Source organism: Antechinus flavipes, chromosome 3 (genome assembly GCF_016432865.1).
Source record: "Antechinus flavipes isolate AdamAnt ecotype Samford, QLD, Australia chromosome 3, AdamAnt_v2, whole genome shotgun sequence".
Classification (NCBI taxonomy): Eukaryota; Metazoa; Chordata; class Mammalia; order Dasyuromorphia; family Dasyuridae; genus Antechinus; species Antechinus flavipes.
In genome coordinates, this window is record NC_067400.1 from 433677856 (window position 1) to 433702963 (window position 25108).

General features: G+C 34.4%; 1 protein-coding gene across 2 annotated transcripts in view; it reads left to right on the plus strand.

The window, feature by feature from the left end:
* The first annotated feature begins 18502 nt into the window (after window positions 1–18502).
* The window catches only part of RBMS1 (RNA binding motif single stranded interacting protein 1), a 242825-nt gene continuing 236219 nt past the window's right edge, over window positions 18503–25108 (plus strand). For both annotated transcript variants that reach the window (XM_051986287.1, XM_051986288.1), the window contains exon 1: window positions 18503–18675. In XM_051986287.1, the coding sequence (XP_051842247.1) occupies window positions 18601–18675 (75 nt within the window). In that variant the 5' untranslated portion in view covers window positions 18503–18600. The remainder of the gene's footprint in view (window positions 18676–25108) is intronic.

Genomic DNA, 25108 nt, shown 5'->3' on the forward strand with positions numbered 1-25108 from the left:
GGGCAGAAATGAACAGGATAAAATTTAAGAGAGATAAATGTAAAATCCTTCACTTAAGTTTTTAAAAAATCAGGGAAGTAAAGGAAGAGACTGACCTGGAATGATAGCTGTTCATATGAAAAAGACTAGGTATTTTTATTGACTATAATTTTATGATGTCACTATAATCTCAATGTATTAAGTTTGTGACCTCTCCCTCCCCCTACAAAAGCTAACACAATCTTTATATGTATTAAAAGAATATGGTCTCCAGAAAACAATAATTCTCAATATATTGGTGAAGATGGTCAGTATCTTAAAATAATGAAAAGTCATCCTGAGCAAAATGGAAAAGACATTTTGTGAAACTTTGAAACAGATATTTGGAAATGAAAATGAAAAGAAAAAAATTTTAAAAATATTTTTTGTTTACAGACCCCCAGGTTAAGAGTCCCTTATATAGAAGAAATGCTGCTCTTGGGCTCAAGATTTTCAAATCCTGGCTCTGAAATATTCTACCTTTGTGATCATGGGCAAGTCACAACCTTTCTGAGACTCAAAAGCTTCAGCTAGAAAAGGGTATTGGGGCAGTTAGGTGATTCAGTGGATAGAGTGACATTTGAAGGCAGGAAGACTAGAGTTCAAATCCAGCCTCAGACACTTAGTAGCTATGTAACTTCGGTTAAGTCACTTCATTCTATTTGCCTCAGTTTCCTCATCTGTAAAATTAGTTGTAAATGGAAATGGCAAACCATTTCAGTATCTTTGTCAAGAAAACCCCAAATGAGATCACAAAGAGTCATACATGACTGAAAAATGACTGAACAACTATTAGTTTCAATAGTACAAATGTGCAATATGTGATAAAATTAGCATAGTTACAGGACTTGCTTTTGAGATCTTCCTGAAATGCAAGAGTTCACAATAGAGAAAAGTGAACAATAATTTTCAGAAGGATTTCTGACGCTTTCCTCCTTCTACTCTAGTATGTCAAGAAGCACACAACCTGTCCTTAGTGGGAAAATGCAAAGCAACACTAGTGTATATCTTCACCATTACAGCTCGAACTATAATTTACCTATTAATTACCCATTGAAGGCAGGATGAAAAACTGTTATATACAAGGCATTACTACTCTCCTCACACCATCCTGTCCAAAGAGTGATTACTCCCTTTTTTAGGCTGTGAAAGGCTTTAAAACAGATTGAATTCTGCCCTTAAAATTCTATAAGAAAGAATCTCTTTGGAATAGCACCATTTTACTATGTAATTACTAAGTACTCAGACACATTTCTTCCATATCTCCTGGTCTAGATACTCTCTCCTGCATGCTAGATTAGATTTCTTCTTTACCCTAGGCTAGACAACTTCTGAATACATAGAAATTCTTCTAAGGCATCTTGACAGCCCAGGATTACATGCATTTCATTATCCCTGCTGTGTCGATCACAATATATACCAAACAAGGAAGGTCCTGACAAAGATTTGACTGTTTACAATCGCAGTATTCTGCATTGTGCATACAACAAATGAAAACAGTCTCGGTTTGTATAAAAGTTAGAATTCAGTCTTTTGTTCAGACTTATACTTTTGATTATATCCCAAGAGCTACAGGGGTGGGAAAGTTGAAATAGTTAAGGCTTCATATGCTAAGGGAAGCAAAATTTGCTAGAGGGTCATGCCCCCAAAGTGCAAATTGCTAGCTTAGTATCAAAGAAAAATATCGAAATGTATTCTATTAAAGTAACTCTTAGACTGACAGCATTTTTCTTTATTCTTATTAGTGGCAATTCAAAATAAAGAAAATATTTTTTGCATGGAATTTGGCTGAATTCTTAAAATTCTGCCATGCACTCCAAAAAACAATAACCAATAATAATTCTTTTCAGATGCTAGCCTACCCTCAGTCCTAAATGTGTTCTCTACTTAAGTTGTGCTGTCTTTTTTGTTTGTTTCTTGGGCCTTTTACTTATATTTCTAACCATACTTCCTACTCATTTTTTCAGTCGAGGGCAGGTTGGGGGGAGAGGGAAGTGGTGGTGGTTGGGAGGTAGTAAGATTTGGCTTAATCTCTGTATGTGGTGAAAGGAATAACTGAACTTTCATGGTATTTCATGCAGCAAATGACTGGAGAGTAGAGGGATGGGAAATGCTTAAGTGATTGTGGTATATCACTTTGCCCTATACCCTACCCTAATACCCACAATCTGTTGGAGAAACTGGGTGATGGGGGATTGTTTTGGTGGTTAAAAGGGAGCAAGTACATAACAGTCTTCTGCCCTCCCTTCAATTCAACATCTCACCTACAAATGTATGAGTGACTTCTGTCCCAGTACTGCTTTGGCTATGAAGGATTTTACCTCCATTGATGAGATCACAAATTCATTAAAGTTTTTTTTTAGCAATTCTATGGTCAAAAACAAAAGATAACAGTTAATATATTTTCACTAGCTAATTCAATTCAATCTATAATAGACTTTCTTTTTAGAAACATTTAAACCTTTTAAAAATCTTACTAATATAATGTAATCTCCATACTATCTTCCTGACAGCCTTTGCTATTGCTATTTGTGGGGAATTAAAATAACTAGCATTTATATAGCTTTGAGACTTGCAAAACAATTTACATATTTGATCTACTTTTATCCTCACTAGGGACTTTTATCCTCATTTTATATATAGGGAGTATGAAACAAAATAAGGCACCCAGTAGGTACAGTGGATGGAATGCTGGACTTGAGCTAGAAAAACTTGAGTTCAAATCCTGCCTCAGAACTTAATAGCTATGTGACTTTGGGCAAGTCATTTAATCTGTGTTTGCCTCAGTTTCCATACCTGTAAACTGGGAATAATTAAAACCTACTTCCTAGGATTGTTTTGAGGATAGAACAAGATAGCATTTGCAAAGCACTTTGGAAAATTTAAACCTTCCTCTAGGTCACATAGCAAATAAATGCTTAAGGAAAGGCCTGAACGAGGTCACTCCAATTCTAATTATGCCTCTTAGTTGCTTCAAGATTTGTCAAAAGAAAACCTGTTTCCTAACATACTGTCAACCCATATTTTAAATTTTAAAAGCCAAGTAAAGCTACTATTAGTATCCTGACTTGAACTCAGCATCAAATTATTTAGGAATCTTCAGCCTAGTCCTATATTCCTATAGCTAAGTAGCAGCTGAGTTTTGATCAGTCTTGCTGTGCTTCTTTCCCCATCTGTGAAAGAGGAATATGGAACTGGTCTTCCTCACAAGGGATTTATGATTAACTAATGATCATCTGGTGATTTTCAAATTGAAGTGCCAAATACAGCCATCCCAATCTGAGTCTAATCAATTGATGTTCACCTACTCTATAATGACACCAATGAGCCCCTGACCCTAGCCAGATCTCTATCTTGAGTTATGTTGAGGTCTTCCCAACAATGTACGCACTTAAATTCTATCTTCCTTGTACCTTCTGTTATTGCAGGATGAAAATATCACCTCTAATTGTAGGGTATAGAGAAACTGTCCAGACAAATTAATTTTCACCCCAGTCCATTATAAGTACTGGCAGTCCAATATCAATACGTAGCCTCTGTGCTTAGGACCCTTATTTTATTGATTATTCATACTTTTTTTCAGAAGCCAAAATGCCTACCTGTTTGACAGTTACTATGAATAGTCTGTAACTTGATTTCTCTGTACTGGATTGACTTTCCTTGGCATTATAACTCTTGCCTATTGACAAGGAACCTAGCTTGCTACTCTATTGCCATGTACACTAGTTGTTATAGGATATTTACATTCTTAAATGTAACGTAAAGGGAATTAATCTTTAGGAATGGAATGGATATTTAGTAATCAAGAACATTTTGCCTAGCCCTAGGTGGAGTCCATAGATCCATTCCATTTTTCATCATGCCATTGATTTCCTGGAAGAAATGTTGAAAAGAATTTTGAAAAAGGACTAAAGGATTTATGAAGTATAAGGTCAGGAATGAAATATGGCACAGAAGCTGAAAATAATAATAAAAATTGCTAGCATTTAGAGAATGCTTTATGGTTTTCAAAGTGCTTTATACATTTTTTTAATAATGATAACAATCCTGGGAGGTAAATTCTATTTTATAGAGGAAGGTATTGAGGCAAAGAGACGCTCATACAACTAAGAAGCGTCTGAGATAGGATATGAATTCAGCTCTTTCTGACCTCAACTCTGGCACTCTATCCACTGTGCCAACAAATATGGTCATGAAGGTTGCCTTCATTGCAATGTAGACAACCAAGCAAAGTGCACTTGTCTGGGTGTCAGGTCATCCTGGTTGTAGCCCCAGCACTACTAATATCAGTTTTTTCATTATAGGATAAAAGGGGATTAGGCTACATGACCTCTAAAATCACTTCCAACTTTAATCACTTATCTCCTATCAGCTCAAATAACCCTATAGCTTCAACTTTCACACCGAAATTCTAATATATGTGCCTCTGACATTAATAGATTAAAACTACCAGCTACTGAACAAAGATTCATCAATTAACTAACATTTACTGAGGGTCTGTGTGCTCAGTGCTATAGGGGATGAAAGAAGTGGGATAGTGAAGGAGGTAAGGGAAGGTGAGGTAAGAGTACACACATAGAGCAGGTAGAATTAAGCTATTATTTGAAGGGATAGGTATAGGTTACCTATTCCGATAAATTAACAAGAGTGAAGACATTTTGGGTAAAGAAGACAAAATGAGCAAAAGCATAGATGTAGGAAAACGCATGATAGGTTCCAGGAACAATGATAAAACCAGACTGTCTGGAAAGGAAGATTGTCTTCCAGAAGGACAACTGATAAGGCTGGAAAGGAATGAAGCCATATTACAGGGAAGTCTGAACATCAGAATAATGTCTAGGCTTTATCCTGTAGGCAAAAAGGAGCCACTGACAGTTTTAAATTGAGGAGTACCATGTCAAAGCAGTGTTTTCAGAAAATTAATCTGTCGGTGTATAGAATGAGCTGGAGGTAAGTGTCCAATTAGGTGGCTAACATATAACTTTACCTGCCTGTCTAGAAATTTTCCCCTTTGTTAAGCTGAATTATAGAATGAATCATATGGTCATAGGATCATAGATTTAGAAAGGACCTCAGAAGTTTTCTAGACAACCCTCTCATTTTATAGATTTGGAAACACCCTTTGGACTCTGAGTATAAGATATCTTTAACTCATTGTTCCAACAAGAATTTAAATTAAGCATGGCTAACACAGACTTTCTTATCTTTCCTTCATGATGCTTCTTGCTTTTTAAATAAAAACAGGCAATTCTAGCATCTTACTGACATTTAAAATAAATTTAAAAAACCACTTCGAAGTAATTTTCAATCTAGTATTACAATAAGCTTTATGCTTAATGTAAAGTCTTGTTGTTTTCTCTTAGAAACCCCTACCCCCCACCCCCCCACTCTCGCCAAAAAATGCTTTTCTTTTTTTCTGCCTATACATTCAATGTTTCCTCCGACTGTTATTCTTTTATTGTATTGTAACTTTTCACTGAATTTTCCACCAGTAACTCTTCCCCTTTAGGCATATTGTCAATAATCACCATCAAAATTCCATAATTTGGACTTGTCATTTCTTAAGACTCTATAGAACCTTGCCAAACCCTTTACCATTCTGTTTGACTTCTGTTTCTCCTAAAACTTCACAGATTATCACCTATACAGATGGTGTCAAACTCAAGTAGAAACAGGGGCCACTAACTCAAATATTGGGATAGCTAAGTGGTGCTGTGGATAGAGTACCAGGTTTAGAATCAGGAAGATTTATCTTTATAATTTCAAATCCAGCCTCAGACACTTACTAGCTATGTGGCCCTAGGCAAACCATTTACCCCTGTTTGCCTCAATTTCTTCATTTATGAAATGAACTGAAGAAAGAAATGATAAACCACTCCAGTATCCTTGTCAAGAAAACCTCACATGAGATCATGAAATCCAATGCAGTTGAAACAATTCAGCAACAATAAACTCATATATAAGAATCCTTGTGGTTCATAGATTGTCTTAAAAAACTACATATTCATATTATCTATGCCTTCATGTATTTTATTTATTTTATTAAATATTTACTAATTACATGTTAGTATTGTTCAGGACATATTCAGAAATGTTATAGGCCATATGTTTTATATCCCTACCTTATGTTATCCTCAGAAAAATTTACTCATTGATCCAGTTAGGGTCAGGTATATGCCTACAAACTCCATTTCCTCTCAAGAAGAGGTCTTCTTTCATTCATTTAAGCAGCTATTTATCCTAATCATAGGATGAAAAGCCTAAAGCAATCCAGTCTTATTTCATAGAGGAACAAAATTAAGAATTTAGAGATGGAATAATAATTTGTCTTAGATCAGGAGAGGAATTAGTAACAGAGACCAGTTTTATTAACTCCCCAAAACATTTTCTTTCTTTTAAAACTTTTCCTTAGTAATGAGGTGTTTCTGTAGTAGTCCCATCCTATCTTCATATTTTTTAACTGGATCTTTTATTTTACTTGTATAGGGATCTCCCAATAAGAAAAATCCCTTTATCAATACAAATTAGCACCTGCTCTGTAGCTGGCTAGGTATTAGAAAATTACCTGAGGTCAATAAAAGATATGCTACTGTCCAGTCACACAACCAATCAACATATATCTGGGGAAGGATTTGAATATAGGCCTTCTTGACTCTAAGTCTAGCTTGTTCTCTCTTATGTAATGCTGCCTATTATACCTATTACTGTAATGTTCTTCTCTAAAATATAATATTCTCTGGGAGCAGGTTTCTTGGGGGGCTTTTGGAGGCAGCCTTCGTTTCAGTTCAGTTATCAAAAGTGCATCCAGGGATTAAAGTCCAAATCCTTTATTGCCTCCTTCAAAGTCTTATCTCCTTCACTCGGGGCTCGGCTAATTTTCTTAGAGGCCTTCCGAATCTTGGTTTCAGTGTTCTCCACAGGATAGCCGGCCCCCAGTTCTCTGTCTTCCTTAGTTCTGTCCGACTGCCGTCTCTGGCTTGTGAATCTCCTCGACTGAAACCTGGCTGAGGCTTCGAGAGCTTCTAGTGGGCTTGTCCTTCCTGGCCCTGAGAGCTCCTTCTTATATATCCCACACTGAGTATACACCAATCATTATATCACTAGGAAACTATTCTTTGTTGTATGATTAAATCAATGCTAAACTAGATTTAACCACTGTCTCCTCAATTCCACTTACTTAGCACCTTGTAAGAATTCTAACATATTACCACATGAAAAGTACTTTTATTTTTCCTTATAAATATTGCCATTTATCTAATGTGTAGGATTAGTCCAATAAATATCAAATTAGTGAAAAGTTAAAGATAAGAAGACACCATAAATATAGTAGCTTTTTGTTTCAATTTTTTCTCCTTCCTCTCTATTAAAATATATATAGTAGCTTTAATCTAATTAATTCAAATAAGTCATTAATATCAAAGAATGGAAAATTGAAAAGGATATTGAATTTAGTTATCAGCACTTTTTGGAATAATTTTGCTGATATAAAACAATCATCACAATTAGGAGGTGAAAAGAATCTAGAAATTGCCTTATTCAGCAAACATTTGATCTGCTTGCGAAATGGAAAGACTAGCCACCAAAAGCTATGTCAGCTTAGAATATATACTCATTTGTTGAAAACAACAACAACCTTCCCTCCTCCCAACAAGAAACCCACTATGGACAAGATTAGCAGAGGTTTACAAATAATATCCTATCAGAAAACAGTAAAATTCTGTTTTGAAACTAAATCAAAACCAGCAATAGGGTAGTTGTTAATAAGTTAATAAATTAACTTAAACTTGTGCTTCAGAGATGTATGTGATTTTCTTGAAACAAAGGGGATTAAAAAGAATGACGATCTTAAAGTGTCAACCTAGCACCTGATAATGTTTCATTATTACATATATACATACATTGAACATATATGTATGCATGTGTGTGTAATATTTTAGCAGAAGTGTCACAACTCTGATTTGCAAACGTCACTATACTTTAAAGAGTGAGGTTTTCAATCCTACATTTCATATATATAACTTATTATGCATAGAGCACAGATTCCTTAATTAAAAATATTAACATTTAGATCAGTATCATTTTGTTTTTAAATTAACTAAAGGCCAAAATAAGATATTTTTTCTTACAATATTATTTCTTTTACACCTTTTGGACAGATGTTTGGAGCCAAATTTGCTTATGCCATCCAGACTTCGAGTACCTAAATTGTCTCTAGTCCTTATACATATTTTTTGAGAAGTTTCCTTAGTTGAAGAAAATTGCAGATAAGAATTTTTAAAAATCAGTTGAAAATGTAACAATATAACAATCTAATGATACCTACTTTTTACATTTATTCATTTTTATGAAAATGAACTGTATGCATATATGTCATATATAACTTCTCTGAGTTGAAGATATAGGAAGAGAATATTCTAACTTTTGGCAGCAAATCTCTCTCATAAGAGTCTTAAAATTAAAACATTTCTTTTTCCTGAGGCAATTGGGGTTAAGTGACTTGCCATGAGTTACATAGCTCTGTGTCATACACAATAATCTGAGACAAGATTTGAACTGAGGTCCTCCTTTCTTCAAGGCTGGTGCTCTATCCACTGTGCCATTTAGCTGCCCCAATATTTTTTGTTATAATAACAACCTAATTTTCCTTAAGAGAAATTTTGTAAATTTGACTAAAACTTCTCAATAATATAAAATCCTGATGTGATATTTGTTATTGTCTCCCCTCTTCTTTGGAAATCTCTCTTTAAAAAAGCAAAATGCAGCCTCAGAGGCTTGTTTCCATTAACTCTTCTCTGCCTATACTTGGATCATGCAATATTCCTTGTCTAAGCGTAGTGCTAAAGTTCTCTCAATAGCTCTGCTGCCTGGAATAGACAAAAAAAAAAAAAAAAAAAAAAACTACTGAATGAATTAAACAATCAAAACTGAATACAAAAAGGACTTGTAAATCTCTTTGCATCAGTCAAAACCATTGTGTGAGAAACTAGGTAATTGCCAATGCAATTTGGATAAAAAGGAAAGGCTATCATAGAATTGAGAGGATAAGAGATTCTCCTCTTCTGGGTTCTAGAGATTAGAACTAACATGGAGCAAAAGCAGGACTGAGCTATGACAGGAAAAACAAAAGATACTTTAGCTACAAACACCTGAGAGGAAAAAGTCTCAGGCTGAGGGAAATCCCAATTAAAGGTCACTATTTCCCCTTCCAATGTCTGTTTATTCACAGACACTAATATATTATCTGTTGTTTCATTACCTGGATGTTCATTACCTGGCAAAACTGAGTGTTGCCTCAATCACTGAGGACAGTGATTAACTAGAGCTAGATATAAATTTAAGATTAGACAAAGAGTCTAACCTCTGCCTAGATACTAAAAATTTACCCAACTGGATAAACATACTTAGAATTTTTCATACACAATAAAGTCAAAGAGGATGGAATCAAATGGACTTTTAAGGACAACTATATTTCTCTCTAGACTTAAGACAGCCTAACTATTATAAGATATTACACTTGACAAATAAAAATAACTTTCTTTAATAATTCTCTCATTAATTTTAATTCAATTATAGATGATATATATATGATATGTGATATATTCAGCATTGTTAAGGAGAATGTCTTATGTATTTCAAATGGAAGAGTACTCCCTAAAAAATAGGAGTATTGATCTATATTCCATGAAGTTTTAAAAATATTTTGATAACTGCATTTTAATATAATTAGTTTCCTTTACAATCCTATTTATTTTATGTTTTTAAAAACAATATTCTGAAAATGAGTCTTTAGGCTTCAGCAGACTGTCAAAGGGTCCTTGATGTGAAGTAGGTCAAGAGCCTTTGCTATATAAGGCCAGATCCTTCAAATGCTTCTGGTCAGATGCTTCAAATGCTTCTATTCTAAGTTGTTATTCTATTGCTTGCATCAATCCCTAGAATATAACAGAACTTCCTTCAAAGGAGCCATGATTATTCAAAATCAGTCAATTAACAAGGTTTATTAAGTATCTACTCTGTGTTAGGAACTATAAAAAGGGACAAATAATACAAAGAATGAAATTATTTCTACTCTCAAGGAACTTACCTTTTTTTCTTATTTTTAACTTATGAAAGAAATATAAACCTTTATGTAATATAATAGAATAAAATTTAAAAAGATGATTGTAAATAAAACTGCAAATCTATTGTGTAAATTGATATTCATTTAAAATATATAATAAAGTTATCATGTATTTTTCTTTTTTTCTTCTCTCTATTTCCTACCCTAGAAATGGTTACCATTAGACACAAATATGTACATACATGTAAAATCATTTTATGCATAATTCTGTTTATTGGTTCTTTCTCTGAATGAGATAACAGCTTCCTTCGTAGGTTCTTTGTAGTTAATTTGGGTATTTATAATAATTGAGATCATTTAGTCACTTAATATTGTTTTTAAAACAATATTATTATTATTGCATACAATGTTCTATTGGTTCTGCTCATTTTCTGCATTCCCCAATTAATAAATGGTCATAGACCGTGAATAGGCAGTTTTGGAATTTCCCTTCCAATCAGGAAGAGATGATTATATGTATGTATGTATGCAACATATGTGTATGTGTACATATACATATGTATTGTATATACATACATGTATAATATAAACATAATCAGAACAGGTTAAATATGATGTAATTAGAGTGGAAAGTCACTAGCAGTTAGCAACAACCTAATGACATTCAAAAAAAAAAACTTTATAAGAAATTCTGCATCTAAATATGACATACAGTTGAATGACTGGTGTACATATTTGGGAGAAGTACTTCAGATGGACATTGAATTGGACCTAGAATTGAGTAAAAATACATTGGCAAACTTATGCTATAACTTTATGATTCCCAGTGCAAAGGCCCATTTTTTTAAAAGTGCTCATAGAGTTACTCTATGTTTGCGAATCTAAAAAAAAAAATCTATAACTTTCAAGGAATCAAAACTTATCCAAAGTGCAATGAAGAGTCATTTTCTGCAAAAGTAGATTTTAGCATCTCTGTATGATTATTATACAAGAAGAGGAATAGGAAGCGGAATACTTTGTGCAATTCTGCCTTATTTAATTCCAAGTCATGCACAAGTCAATACATCATCCTGTGATGTCATTAGTTTTCTTCAAAAACAAAGGACAAACAACTCTACTCTTTTATGTCCCTTACCCGTGAGCTCTGATCAATTTTTCCTCCCTCCTTTTGTTTCTGTTCCATACTCAAACTAGACTTGATTCAATGAGTGTAATGTCTTTAATTTGTATTAGATAGCCTGAAACAAAATTTTCTCTAAAATCAAGTCAATAATTATTCATTACATGCCTATTATGTGTCAGGCATTATGCTGAGGGTTAGTGATTTAAAGAAAGGCAACAAACAAAAAACAACACCTCCAACAATTCTTGCTCTCAAGAAGATCATATTCTTATGGGGAAACAACATAATAAACAGCCATGTATAAACACACATATAATACACAAATCTACATTTGATCAGTTGGAGGTAACCAACAAAGAAAAGATTTGAATATTTAGAGAAAAGGAGAAAGGCTTCTTATAGAAGATGGTATTTTAGCTGAAACTTGAAGAAAGCCAGGATATAGGAATGAGAAGGAAAAGAATTACAGGTGTATGGGATGTTTAGTCATTTTCAGTTATCTCATTTGATCCCATTTCTTAAATGGACTTACAAAAATTTGATCCTGTCATAATTTGGCATTTTCTTCTCCAGTTTATTTTACAGATAAGGAAACTGAGGCAAACAGTTCAGTGACTTGCCCAGAGTGACACAGTTAATAAATGTCTGAAATTTGAATTGAATTTAGAAATGAGTCTTCCTGACTATGGCTACATCACTCTATCCATTACAGTACCTCACTGCTAGGAATGGAGAATAGCCCGTCAAAATGCACAGAGTTAAGAGATGGAATATCCTGTTTCAAGGAATAGGAATGAGCTCATTGTTTCTATACCATAAAGTTCATGGGAACATAATGAGAATGGAAAGGAAAGAAGGGGTTGGGTTATAAAGGACTTTAAAAGTCAAACAGAGGAATTTCTATTTTATGCTGGATGTGATAGGGAACAAGTACTGTTCATTTGAATGGGATGGGAAGGATTGAGTTTAGTACAGTCAATCTGATGTGATGAAATTCTGGTCCAGGGTGACAGAAAAGGCAGAGGAGAAATGGGGTTCTAAATAAGACCTGTTACAATGATAACATTGATAGGACTTGTCAACACTGGATATGGAGTCAGGGTGAGAGTAAATGAGGAGTAGGAAAATATAGGAATAGTTTGTAAGTCTAGAAGATTTGGAGGATGACATACTGTCTACTGAAATAGCAAAGTTATAGTGGATCCCCATCAATTGAGGAATGGCTGAATAAGTTACAGTATATGAGTACTATGGAATATTATTATTCTAGAAGAAATGATCAGCAGGATGATTTCAGAAAGGCCTGGAGGAACTTACATGAACTGATGCTAAGTGAAGTGAGAAGAAACAAGAGAACATTGTACATAGCAACAAGATTATGCGATGATTAATTCTGATAGATGTGGCTCTTTTCAACGATAAGGTGATGCAAACCAATTCCAATGGTCTTGTGATAGAGAGAACCATCTGTATCAAGAAAGATGACTATAGGGATTGAATATGGATCACCAATTTTCACCTTTTTGTTGTTATTTGCTTGCTTTTTGTTTTCTTTCTCATTTTTTCCTTTTTGATCTGATTTTTCTTATGTAGCATGATAAATGTGGAAATAAATTTAGAAGAATTGCACATATTTAACCTATACTGGATTATTTGTTGTCTAGGAGAGGTGATAAAGGGAAAGGAAGGAGAAAAAAATTGAAACACAAGGTTTTGCAAGGATGAATTTTCAAAACTATTTTGTATATATTTTGAAAAAAGAAAGATATTATTTAAAAAGAAATGGCAAAGTAAAGAAGAGAGGAGGGGAAAAGACAATGAATTCAGCTTTGGATATATTGAGTTTGAGTTGTGTGGGGAACAGTTAGTTGGAGCTGATCAGCAGGCTATTTGAAAATGAAGGTCAGGAAACAAGTTAGGTCTTGATAATTAAATCTAAGAATCATTGGCATAAAGATAATAATAGAGTTCGCTATAGCTTATGGAATCACCAAGTGAAATAGGAAATAGGAAACAATCTAAAAGGTATATAGGACAGTAAAAGTCCCATGAGAGACTGCTTAATGTGTGTGACCTGTATAAAGAATTAGCAAAGATAGACAGAGAAGCAACAATTTAACAGGTAGTCTGAGAACTAGAAAACTGTAGTGTTGCAAAAACCTTAAGAGAAAAAAATCTCAGAGTAGAAGAAAATCAACAATGCTAAAGATTATAGAGAATTTGAGAAGGGTGAGAATTGAGAAAAGCCATCAGATTGTGCATGTAAGAGATTATTCCTAACTTTGGAGAGGGCATTTCAATTCTTTGAAGCTCCAAGTGATGTGCATCTCAAAAAATGGATTATAGATTACATACAAGTTTATAAAACCATAGGAACCATCACAATATCTCTGATTCAGTGTTCCATGCAACATAGCATCCTTTTGCAAATAAAATATACCCATAAAAGTAGTCTACTCAAATGTCAACCTATATATTTCATAAGAAAACTTTCATGAGTTCCCTGTGGAAAATAAGCTAAAAATATACAACAAATTTTAAATCTTTTATCATTTTTCAATTTTGTCTGTGAAATGGAGTTGAGATTTCTTCAAAGAGGTAATCAGTCAGGTAAGAATTGCCTAAAAAACATGATGGTCTGTACGGGTCAGTTGTATACAAGCTTTTCCTAGTAACCAATATGTATATGACACTCATAAATTGGTCTAGATTCTTTTTGCAGTCATTGATATTTCTTCTCACTATCAACTCTTGAGATTGTGTGTTCTGTGAGTTTATTATATATTGTACAAAGTTTATTTTTTTTGGTTTGTTATACATTTTACTCACTTAAATTTCAAACAGTGCCATATCATCTTACTATTTGGCTATTTAGAGAACATTACCATTTAAACATTTTCATTCTAGTCTTTCATTTTTTAAATCATTCACCTTTCTAAGCTAAAAAATCTTAATTTTTAAAATAAATCTGCAAACAGAAGGCCTTGGGATTATTTCAGTTATTTTTCTCTGGATCTTTTTAGTGGCATTGTAACTTTCTCAATGTGCTGTGACCAAAACTGTACTGTAGAATTTGAGATGCAAAATGCATTCCTGTTTTACATAGAAATGCCCATTTTTCTCTTGGTCCTTCAGGATATGCAGTGTAATTGTTTTATCCACATGGAACAATATCCATCTATTCGAGATTGTAACCAATAACTTAGATCTTCCTCCTCCCCTTTCCCTCTCTCTCTCTCTCTCCCTTCCTCCCTTTCTCCTTTTCCCACCCTTCTCTACCCTCCTTCCTCTCCCTTCTTCACCTCCTATTCCTCCTTCCATCCTCTTTTCCTTTCTCTCTTTCTCCCTCCTCTCCCTTCCTCTCTCCCTACCTCCCTCCATTTTTCCCTCCCTCTTTCTCCACACATACAACATATAGAAACTTGTTGTAACACGATTTTTCTATCAGTGATATCCCTTAGAACAAGTATTGTAAGTAAAAATACATTATTAAATTGTTAATCAAGGCGGGATTTGATAATATTTCATTAGTCATTTTAGTTCATTTGAGAAATTTTCAAGTATTCATCACTTCAGCTAATCTATAACAGATGAGAAAGAATTTTATCTTCTAAACAATGGGGAGCCATAGAGAGTTTTTGAATGGTGAAGTAAAATATTTTAAAGAGTGCTTTAACAAGATTAATATCAGTATGCAATATGGATAGCTGGAAGAGAAACTGTAAGGGAGATTAGTTTGAAGGTTATTTCATACTCTAAATGTGAGACAATAGGGAACATCACACAATCTGGATAGTTCTTAATTGCATTTTATAAATGTATATGTACATCTATTACTTATTTTTAAAGACAAAACTCTAAATAGCAGTAAATTCTTAATTTTTAAATTTATTTAGCTTCTTTCTCACAAATAATATTTTAGTCAAAAAATCAAAGATTCAGAATCAGAAGTGAATTTTGGTTGCCATTTATCTAGTTCGATTCCCTAATTTTACAGATAAGGACGTTGAGGACAAGAAAGGCTCAGGGATTTGTCCAAGGTGACATGTTAGTATCTAACAGGGAAAAAATTTGAAGCCAATCTCCAAAACCAATAACTTTTTCATTGCATCAAACTGAAAGATTCTTAATGAAATCTGAATGAAAATGATGTTACTGACCTACAACCAGTAAAGCATAAGCCTTTGAATTATTTTTTTCAGTAATTGTGATAAGTTTGGACTGAACCATCCAGATTTTAAGTCTTCCACACACACACAAACACATATACACTCTACCCCTTGAAATCAAGGGCACACATTTGCAAGGCAGTTAGCCAGAGGTTTACAAAAATCAATAAATGCAGCCAGCCTATATTTTGAAGAAATTCATGGATGGAAACAAAAAGATTAAAATAACTGTCTAAAATATGTAGTCTCTTTTTATTAAAAAGTACCATTATGTTCAACTGATGGATTGCAAATGTATTCTGTATTCATGAGAAAATCTTCAAAAGACTTGGGTAGTATACAAATCTAGGAGTACTGCTTCCTAATTGAGAAAATTGGTTTAGATAATAACAAAAGGATATAATCACTAAACTAAAAAACAAAAAAGAACTCACTGACAAAAAGACAACATAGTTTCAGCAAGAGGAAACCATATCTAACCAATTTGTTAGAGCTCTCTGATGAAGTTAATAAGTACACAGCTAAAAGAGAAATTAGAGGATGCCATCTAGTTGGAATTTCAAGCTTTTAACAAAACAACTTTTATCTTGGTTGAGAATGAGGGGTATCTTTTATTATGAATAAACAACTGGCTTAAAGATTAAGAGGGGAAAAGTGAAAATACATAACAGTAATATCAGCACATTTTAAAAATTTATAAAGCAATTTTGTCGCAATAAGCCTCTAAAGATCATAATGCTATTACCTCTTTTTTTAACAGATGAATTAATTAAAGCTTAAAAAAATGAGCTTGTCCATGGAACTTATTCAAAGTGTAAAGAAGGATTTAAAAAAAAATATTCTTCTATGTCTTGTGGTGTAGGCAACTTAATGAAATCACTACATTTGCAGATAACAGATGTACATATTTCTTCAATGGAAATCAACAAAATTCATGACTACTGGAAGAACTTACAAGCCTAAAAGAATGGGTCAAAAAAAAAATGTCAGGTGAGTTTTGATGTGATGAAATACAAAGCAATACTTTGAAAAAAAATGTAAATACATACTCTATATGCATGTATATATGTATATATACATATATATGGATGGATGTACTCATAGTTTTATGTAGAGATAGGATAACATTTCCTGTTTTGTTTTCAAAACATTTTTCTGGGCAAATGTCTACAATTCTCTTGGTCCTTTTAGATACAGTAGTGTACTAAAATGATCCACCTGGAACAATATGCACATATATATATCTATATATGGATATGGGTATATTCTGTCATGTTACAGTTAACATTGATTTCTTCATATATCCATATCCATAAACTGTATTATCAAAAGGTTCAGTGGTAAGCCTATATTTTTCCTTGTGTTTTGGAAGGATACAATTTATACTGGTAATAGCTCACCATTTAATTTTTCAAAATAGCTCATTAAACATTTCAATTACATGTTCTATATAAACACATAAAGTTTGCCATTGCCCATCAAATTTGATTTGACTTAAATTTAGTTGTGGTCTTCTAAATTGACCCATGCCCTCCTTTAATAGCAAGTGACTTTTTCTTTATATTTTTATATACAAACCAACCAACCTACACTGTTTTCTCCCTAAAATATTTGTAGATTTTGGTACACTTTTTTATTTAGAGAAAGATTTAAAAGTTTTCTTTCAGCATACAGCTTCAGGGACCAATTTATTCCATTAAATTACATCTAGTTACATACCAAACTGAACCACTGCAGGTTCAGGGCTGTCTAGAGCTGTGACAGTTGGGAAAGGGTAAGCAGCGAGGGGGAGAGACAGAGAAATTGATTTTATTTGGCACTAGAAAACATTGCAAAATCATGTCAGAGAGTGTCTTTCAAAATCGTTTTTAAAATATTCTAGATTAAGGGAGTTTCCCTTCTCCTGAGTGGGAGTTGACAGACTGTCTGCCAGCATTAGAAAGATGTGGAGAAAAATTGGTGTCTATATTGTGTCCTCTAATAACACTTTTCTCTGTATATTATCTTTCTTATGGAAGATCAAGGAGGTGCTGTGTGTGTGTGTGTGTGTGTGTGTGTGTGTGAGAGAGAGAGAGAGAGAGAGAGAGAGAGAGAGAGAGAGAGAGAGAGACTATGTGTGAGCTTTGCCTCCTTGTGAAGTATGAAGTAGAAATCATTGCATCGCACTTACAACTGGGAAAACTGAAGGACACTACTAACCCTTCCAAGGTCATCCTATGATCCTCAGATAGAGCAAATCAGTGGCAAGGCCTGGAATAAAAGAAACCCAGGGACATTGCTTCAGGTCCTAGTCTTAAACACTAAACATTTCCTCTCCTTGTTAAGATTTTTTTTTTAAATTTCACTGGAGAGTAAAAAGTCTAAGAAAAATGTTTCCTTTAAAGGATGAAATAAAACTAATGAAAGCGTTTAAGGTACCCACTCCACAATTAGTAACCTATATCCAAAAAATAAGGGGAGGGAATCTCCTTTCTGACACAAAGAAACCTTTTTTTTTCTTTTTTTGCCCAGCTTCTAGGTTCATTCTCCTCCTTCCTCCCCCTCCGCCCCCCCCTCATCCCCTCCACTCCCTTTGTAGGTAAGGACTGATTAAAAATAAAAAAACAAAACAAAAACTCAAGCCCATACCTCAAGCCCATTCTGGGCTTGGACAGTGACTAAGTCCCGCCCCTTCCCCTTCCCCCACGCGTCTGCACTCACCAGTCTTGCTCCCCCACTCTCCTCTCCCCCCGCCCCCCCCCCCCAGATGCTGCCTGGCACCGAGCGCAGCTGCCGCCGCCGCCGCAGCAGCAGCAGCAGCCCCAGCAGCAGTCCCTGCAGCAGCCGCAGCACTTTACACTTTTATCGATCGCTTCTCCAGTCCTGCTCCAGTGCAGTCCGCCTGGAGTGGAAAGTGGCCAGCGCTCCTTGCTCTGGCCTCCAAACAATCCGAGGAGACTAGGAAGGAAACTCCTTGGGAGAGTCCGGTCCCAGGTGCCCTTTGGGTTCTGCAGTGTCTTCTCTCTTTGCTTGGGTGGGGAAGGAGGACGAAGAGGAGGTTTGGTCTGGGATTGGAAGGTGGAGCAGAGGCAGAGGTGGCGGCAGCAGCAGCAGCAGCCGCCGCAGCAGCCGCAGCCGCAACAGCAGCCGCAGCCGCAACCGCGCCAGGAAGGGAGAGAGAGAGAAGAGACCTAGACTTGGAAACCCCAAAGTGTCCCCGTCCCTGCACCGCAGGACACATTTCCAGCTTCATGGGCAAAGTGTGGAAACAACAGATGTACCCTCAGTACACCACCTACTACTACCCCCAGTATCTCCAGGCGAAGGTAAATGGGAAAGAGGTGGAGAGTTGGGGCGGGTGCCAAGGGCTGCGTGGGGATGGGGTCTCGGCTCAGAGGGGAGCGGGTAGTTTCCTGGGGATCTGGTGTCTTAGGGTGGGGTGGCGGGAGCGGGGGAGGGGGCGCGGAGGCACGGAGCGCACTGCGCGCTCTGCTGTTCTGCTGTTGTAGTTGACTGGATGTTGCTAACTATAGCCCAGGCTGGGATTGAGCGCGTAGGGCTTCTCAGAGAAGAGAGTGCAAAGATCGGGTTTCTGAAAGGAATCGGGAGAGGGAGAGACCAGACAGGAAAGAGCCCACAGCCCCTTCCTTCCTCTGAAGAGGGGAGGGGTTGTAGGAAGCACTGGGAGCTCCCTCGGCTGTGAGCTAGGTGGGCCTTTGCTGCCCAGGACCTTATCCTCGTTTCGGTTTCTCTCACTACCCACACTCTTTGGGCTATCACCCATGGAGAACTAGTTTTTCTCCTCCTCCTGAGTCATGCGCCACCCCCCATCTCTGAACTGCCCCGTTCCTCAGTCACTTCTGGCAGGTCTGTTTAGAACTGTGCCTTTCTCTCTTCGGCTTCCTCTCTTACCTTCGAACCCTCCCCCTCACCTCTGATCTTTGTGTGGTTATGGCACATCACCTGGTTACTGATTTCTTCTTTTATGTTCGAGTTTTGGGTAGAGAAGTGACCAAAGTTCATTCAGCACTTATTGCTGCCCCCCTTACGTGTGCCCTGTAACTTTTGCAAAGGAAGGGGCTATAAACATATTTCTATTCAGGGAAGTAATTTCACCATTTATAATTTTAAACGTTAATTTTTACTAGCCATCTTTGTTAAAGGTTAAACAATTTTTTTTAATGTTTATTTGAGGTGATCTTTGACAAGACAGAACTATTGACGTTCTTTGGCTATAAAAATTTTATTTTCTGGGGACCATGGGCAATTTTGTTCTTTGGAATATTTTGGTTTTAATATTTGTGAGAAGTTGAAGTCTCCTCATTTAAAATAATTGTATGTGATCCAAAAATAATATTGGCCTCATATCTTTAGCATCATCATTGTGCAAAAGGGCAAATGTAAAAGGGATGCACCAGGAGTTTTCAGTATCTCTCCTTACAATTCAGAATATATCAAAAATGAATCAGGTATGTGTACAGTGTGGGGACTTTAATTTGGAGGTTATTCTTGGACTCCAGCCATGAGAGAACATACTTTTGGTCCAAAAAGAAGAGAATCTCCTTGGCCAGTTTGATAAGCTTCCTTTCAATGTAGGTGTGGTCCATGGTAACAAGGAACCTTAGCACATAGAATATTTGACCATGTCAAACTATAACTGTAAAAACAGAAGAAATAGAGGATTACCTGCTGTCCTACTCTGACACCATCACTACCCCTCCAAAAAAAAGCCCATTTTAGCCGCAGTAACCAGAAAGCATCAAGATGGCAGCAGTTTTTTTATCCATCATTAATTTCCCCTCAGATTTACATTAATATTTTTTCAGGGATTTGAGATCCAATATGAGTGATAGAGGTGTTGTAAATATGAGTTGTTTAAAGAAATATTATGAAGTAATCAATGCTTTGCCTTTTAGATATCATATATGTTTAATGCACCTGTTTAAATTATGCAGCATAAGGTGCCTGAAGGATAGTCTTTTGTACTATTCCACACTTAATTGTATGAATAATAAATAAATACACTCAGGTGAAGAAAGGAGGGGAAATACTTTTCTACAGGAACATTTACCTTAGTGATTTTTATGTACCATTAGTAAGTTGGAAACCAAGTACATAACATTTAATATAGCTAATGCGATGCCACTTGGCTTTTTTGCTCTGTAAATAATTGAAGAGGGAGGCAAACTGTAAGAGCCTGCTCTGGTAATTAGGGTTGGATCCACAGAAAGCTTTAAGGGCCATTTTCTGAAAGTGTGCTTCCTGCATAAAGCATTTAATATTGATTTGTGTTACAGTAAATGACATTTTCAAAACATATCTTGCTGTTTCTGCTAAGAATCCTGAAATGCCATTACTCTGTATCTCTTTGTTTTAACAGAATGGCATATATGCCACTTGACCTATTTATAATATGGTATTAAAATTTGGGAGTTTAAATCCAATTTTTAAAATTTTAACAATAGAAATTTCCTTAAGACAAGGAACCCTCTTGAACAATGTGTACAAGAACTAAAGATAATTTAGGTAATCGAAGTTTGGATGACATAAGCAAATTTGGCTCTAAACATCTGGCCCGAAGATGTAAAAGAATAATATTGTAAGAAAAAAAATCTTATTTTGGTCCGTAGTTAGCTTAAAAACAAAATGGTACCTGATCTAAAAGTTAACATATTTTAATTAAGGGATCAGTGGTCTATGCACAATAACAATCATATCTGTCTTTTTTCACCTTTCTGAAATGTAGGGTTGAAAACCTCACTCTGTTTAAAATATAGTGACATGTTTGCAAATCAGACTTGTTTTGAAACTTCTGTTTTGAAACTAAATCAAAAACAGAAATAGGAGGGTTGTTAATAAGTTATGTTTAACTTAAACTTGTGCTTACGAAATGTATGTGATTTTCTTGAACCGAAAGGTGTTAAAAAGAATAAAGATCCTAAGTGTCAACCTAGCATCTGATGTTTCATTATTATATAAAAATACATTGAACATACATGTATGCATGTGTATGTATGTATATAATATTTTTAGCTGACACCAGGGATGTTCATTTCTTTACACACACACACACACACACACACACAATTTTATCCTTGATTTCACTTCCTTGTTCTGGAAAAGAAATGAGAAAAATCAGAAAAGTGTTCAGCTATGCTTTGTGATAACAGAACTCCATATAAACACGTTCTTTTATTCTCATTAACAGGATTCTGTTTTGCAATTGTGATGCACTTAAAACTGAAATATATTATAATGAAAAAAATTTAATGCTAGTCAGCACTGATGTGTACTGCAAGAATATACATCACTTTCAAATAAAGTGTTAAGTATGCAAAGTGAGTTCTCTCTGAACCTAAGTTCAGAAATGGAACAATAGTAAATGACTGTTAGTTGTGATAAATATAGAATCACATTAATAAAGGGTAATAGGGTAAAACAATTTTTCTAAAATCAATTTGCATATCTGAGATAAAAGCTTTGCAGTAATATTTTATAGTATTTCTTGACTCTGACCATTAGTCAAATGAATATCATGTAAATGTGAGATTAAGCATTTCTTTACGAATTAGTAGTAAAAATCTAATGCCTAAGATTTTCAAATTACCAATATAGTGGAATACAATATTTTTAGGAAAAATGCAACTTTGTATTTTATGAAATAGTTTAAACATATATGATAGAATTGAATAAAATCAATGAGATATTGAAGGGAACTGAAAACAATGGATATTTTTTTCTAAAGTTCCATTTTAGTACTACATTGTATAATATTAGTAATACCTATACTTAGAACTTTTTAGATCTTTTAGCTAACCTAATTCCTAAGCAAAAGCAAAGAGAGAAGTGAGAGAAAGAATGAAGAGATATGGGGAATCACACTCATGTTACCATTTTACTTTAGAAGTTTTTTTTTTTTGACTTAACTTTTTGTCATTCTTGAAAAATTCAGATATTATTAGCCTTAAATTTAAATATAATGACTCAATAACATATCAGATAATAATGTGCGATTACATGCATCAGTGTATTTAAAATATTAAAGCATTTAGTCACTGGTATACTGATCTGAGTGGATAATATATAAGACTCTATCATAATTTGTAAATTACAATTTATTTAATGGGCTACTTTAGAACTTTATGTCAGATGAAGTATTTTTTTTTGCTGAAGTCAGAGATACTCATTTTCTTCACTGTTTCTTAAAACTAGAGGAAACCTATGTTTTTTATATAACTTCATAATCATTGAATTTATCTGAGTCAAATATAGAACCAAAATTGCAATTTGTATTATAGTTGAATTAATATTTCCAATTAGTTTTTTTTAATAAGCCCAAAGAGTTTTTCATATCATTTTAATATAATACTATCTTATATGAGATTCTTAGCAAATTTCTCCTCACTATCACTGACCATAGTCCTAACATTCTTGTTCTAAGTTTTTCTTCAATAGATACAGGTACCTAGGTCAGTGTTACTCTGAGAAGAGTAGGACAAAACAAATGTTTATGCAGTATCTACTGTGAACTAATTCAACAATTGATAGATATTTTTTTAAATGTATAAGTCCAAAAATTCATTCTCATGACCCAAAGAATATCTAATCACAAAGTTCTGAAGGTAAAAGGAAAATTAAATCTGTGTACTACTTTGTGTGATATTATAAGGAAAACACATAGAGAGCCTCAAGATGTTTGTTATGGAAGAATTGGTAAATGCTTCATTTATGGTCTGAAAAAGTACTCTGGCACAGTGTTTTTGAAGATGGTGAGTAACAGAAAAATTTTGTAGTATTGTTGGGTATTTGGTAGAGGAAGATTATCAAGCATGATGAACTGCTGACAAATTCTTTTTGTTGAAAATCTCCATTTTCTAAATTTTTATTTAGATTTTAGATTTAGATTTAGAAATTAGGAAAAACTTATTGCTATTCTGCAGTGATACAGTATAAACAAAAGAGAATTTGAGATCTTTAGATAAAAGATACAATATAGAGGATGGTTAATGTCAAAATTTGTTTTGCATATCTTTTCATAGTTGTAATAGATTTTATTTTTTTCCTTTCTAATGGATGCGGAAGGAAGGAGAGGAGAGAATTTGTAATTGAAAATAAAATAAAATTGAAATAAAATATTTTCTGCCTCACACATAGTAGGTACTTAACAAATATTTTTGGCTTGAATTCTTTCTCAAGAATTAACATCCAATAAAAAGGGAGACCTCCAAAGGTGAATGATTTTAAATATAAACTGGATTAGCCACGTTCCTGGGTAGACTAAGCAAGCATGCAACCCATCAGAAAACATTTAGTCATAAGTAATATGACTTATTTATTTATTTAATAAGTCCAAAGAGTTTTTCACATCATTTTAATATCATAATACTATCTTGTATGAGATTCTTAGCAAATGTCTCCTCACTATCACTGACCATAGTTCTAACATTCTTGTTGCAAGTTTTCTTCAGTAGACACAGGTACCTAGGTCAGTGCTACCTGGTAATAGTGAAGTAGTACAGAAGGAAAAAAAACTGATCCCTGCCCTCAAGTACACTTTAATCTGTTTGGGAGGAAAGAAATAACAAGAGTGTTTTGCAAAACACCCTATAAAAGGAAGGTGTAGTAGGAACTTGAGAAACATGTATAGAGATGATACCAAAACTTAAATGGAATTATCAAACTGCAGCACTTTTTTTTAAAGCTCTAAGAACAGCTATATTGACACTAGCAATGATCGAAATAGAAAGAAATTGGGATTTATAATAGCTAATAAAGTTTTAAAAATTGAGTGAGTCAAGTTAGATAGAAATATTTTACCATCTTTTCTTTTTACTTGTGAAGGTCACTTGATGCAAATACGAAAATTGCGCAATTGAAATGCCAAAATTCCTTTTTATCTCATATTATATGAACATTTAAAGATTTTTCATGTTTAATAATTACCTAGTTTCATGTTTCTTGTTTCGTGTTATTAATTGATTAATTAAGGTCATGAATCTATGAAAATGTAATCCTTAAAATATTACCTAAGAGTTGTGCAGAACTGTTACTTTTAATTGTTTGTAAACCTTTTTTTTAATAGATGTTTATTCCTTCTCAGATCATTAGCTCTGTTTATGGGAAAGAAAGAGAGAGCTGGAAGGGGGTGGGAGGAAGGCTTCAGTTCCTGTTACATTGCAAATTTGATAATTGCTTTCCAGCAATATTTGTACATAAGCTAATGTATTTAATGTCTACCTGGTTAGAATTATCTCTTTCTCTCTAACAGGAGCTAATAGATTTTTGTTATTCCTAATTTTTAATAAACATTATAGTCTCTTTTTGATCTAGTGATAGGCTTCTAAAATCCTGACAAGAGCAGCTGTTACTCTCTTTTAGAAACGGAAGTAAACACTTAGAAAGATTTAGATGGTCAAAGAAAGCAGAGGCTATGCAATCTCTTCTCTGACTCCTATTGAGCAATGTAGCTCAATCAAGCAGGACTGTTGAATATTATGTAAACAGTGGTTTCATGTAATAAGACCAGACCATTTATTATATGTGATAGGCAGTTTTTCATTACCATTGAAGAACTTAGAAGTCCCACAGGTTCAGGGAAGCAAGTGGTCCTACTTCAAAAGAGTCAAATAGATATTTTTTTCAAATGTGAAAAAAATAGCATGCCAAAAGAAAAATAGAAAATACTAACACTTTAGACCTAGAAGGAATGCAGATTCCTTAATTTACAATTATAGAGGTCCATATAGCTGACTTATTCAA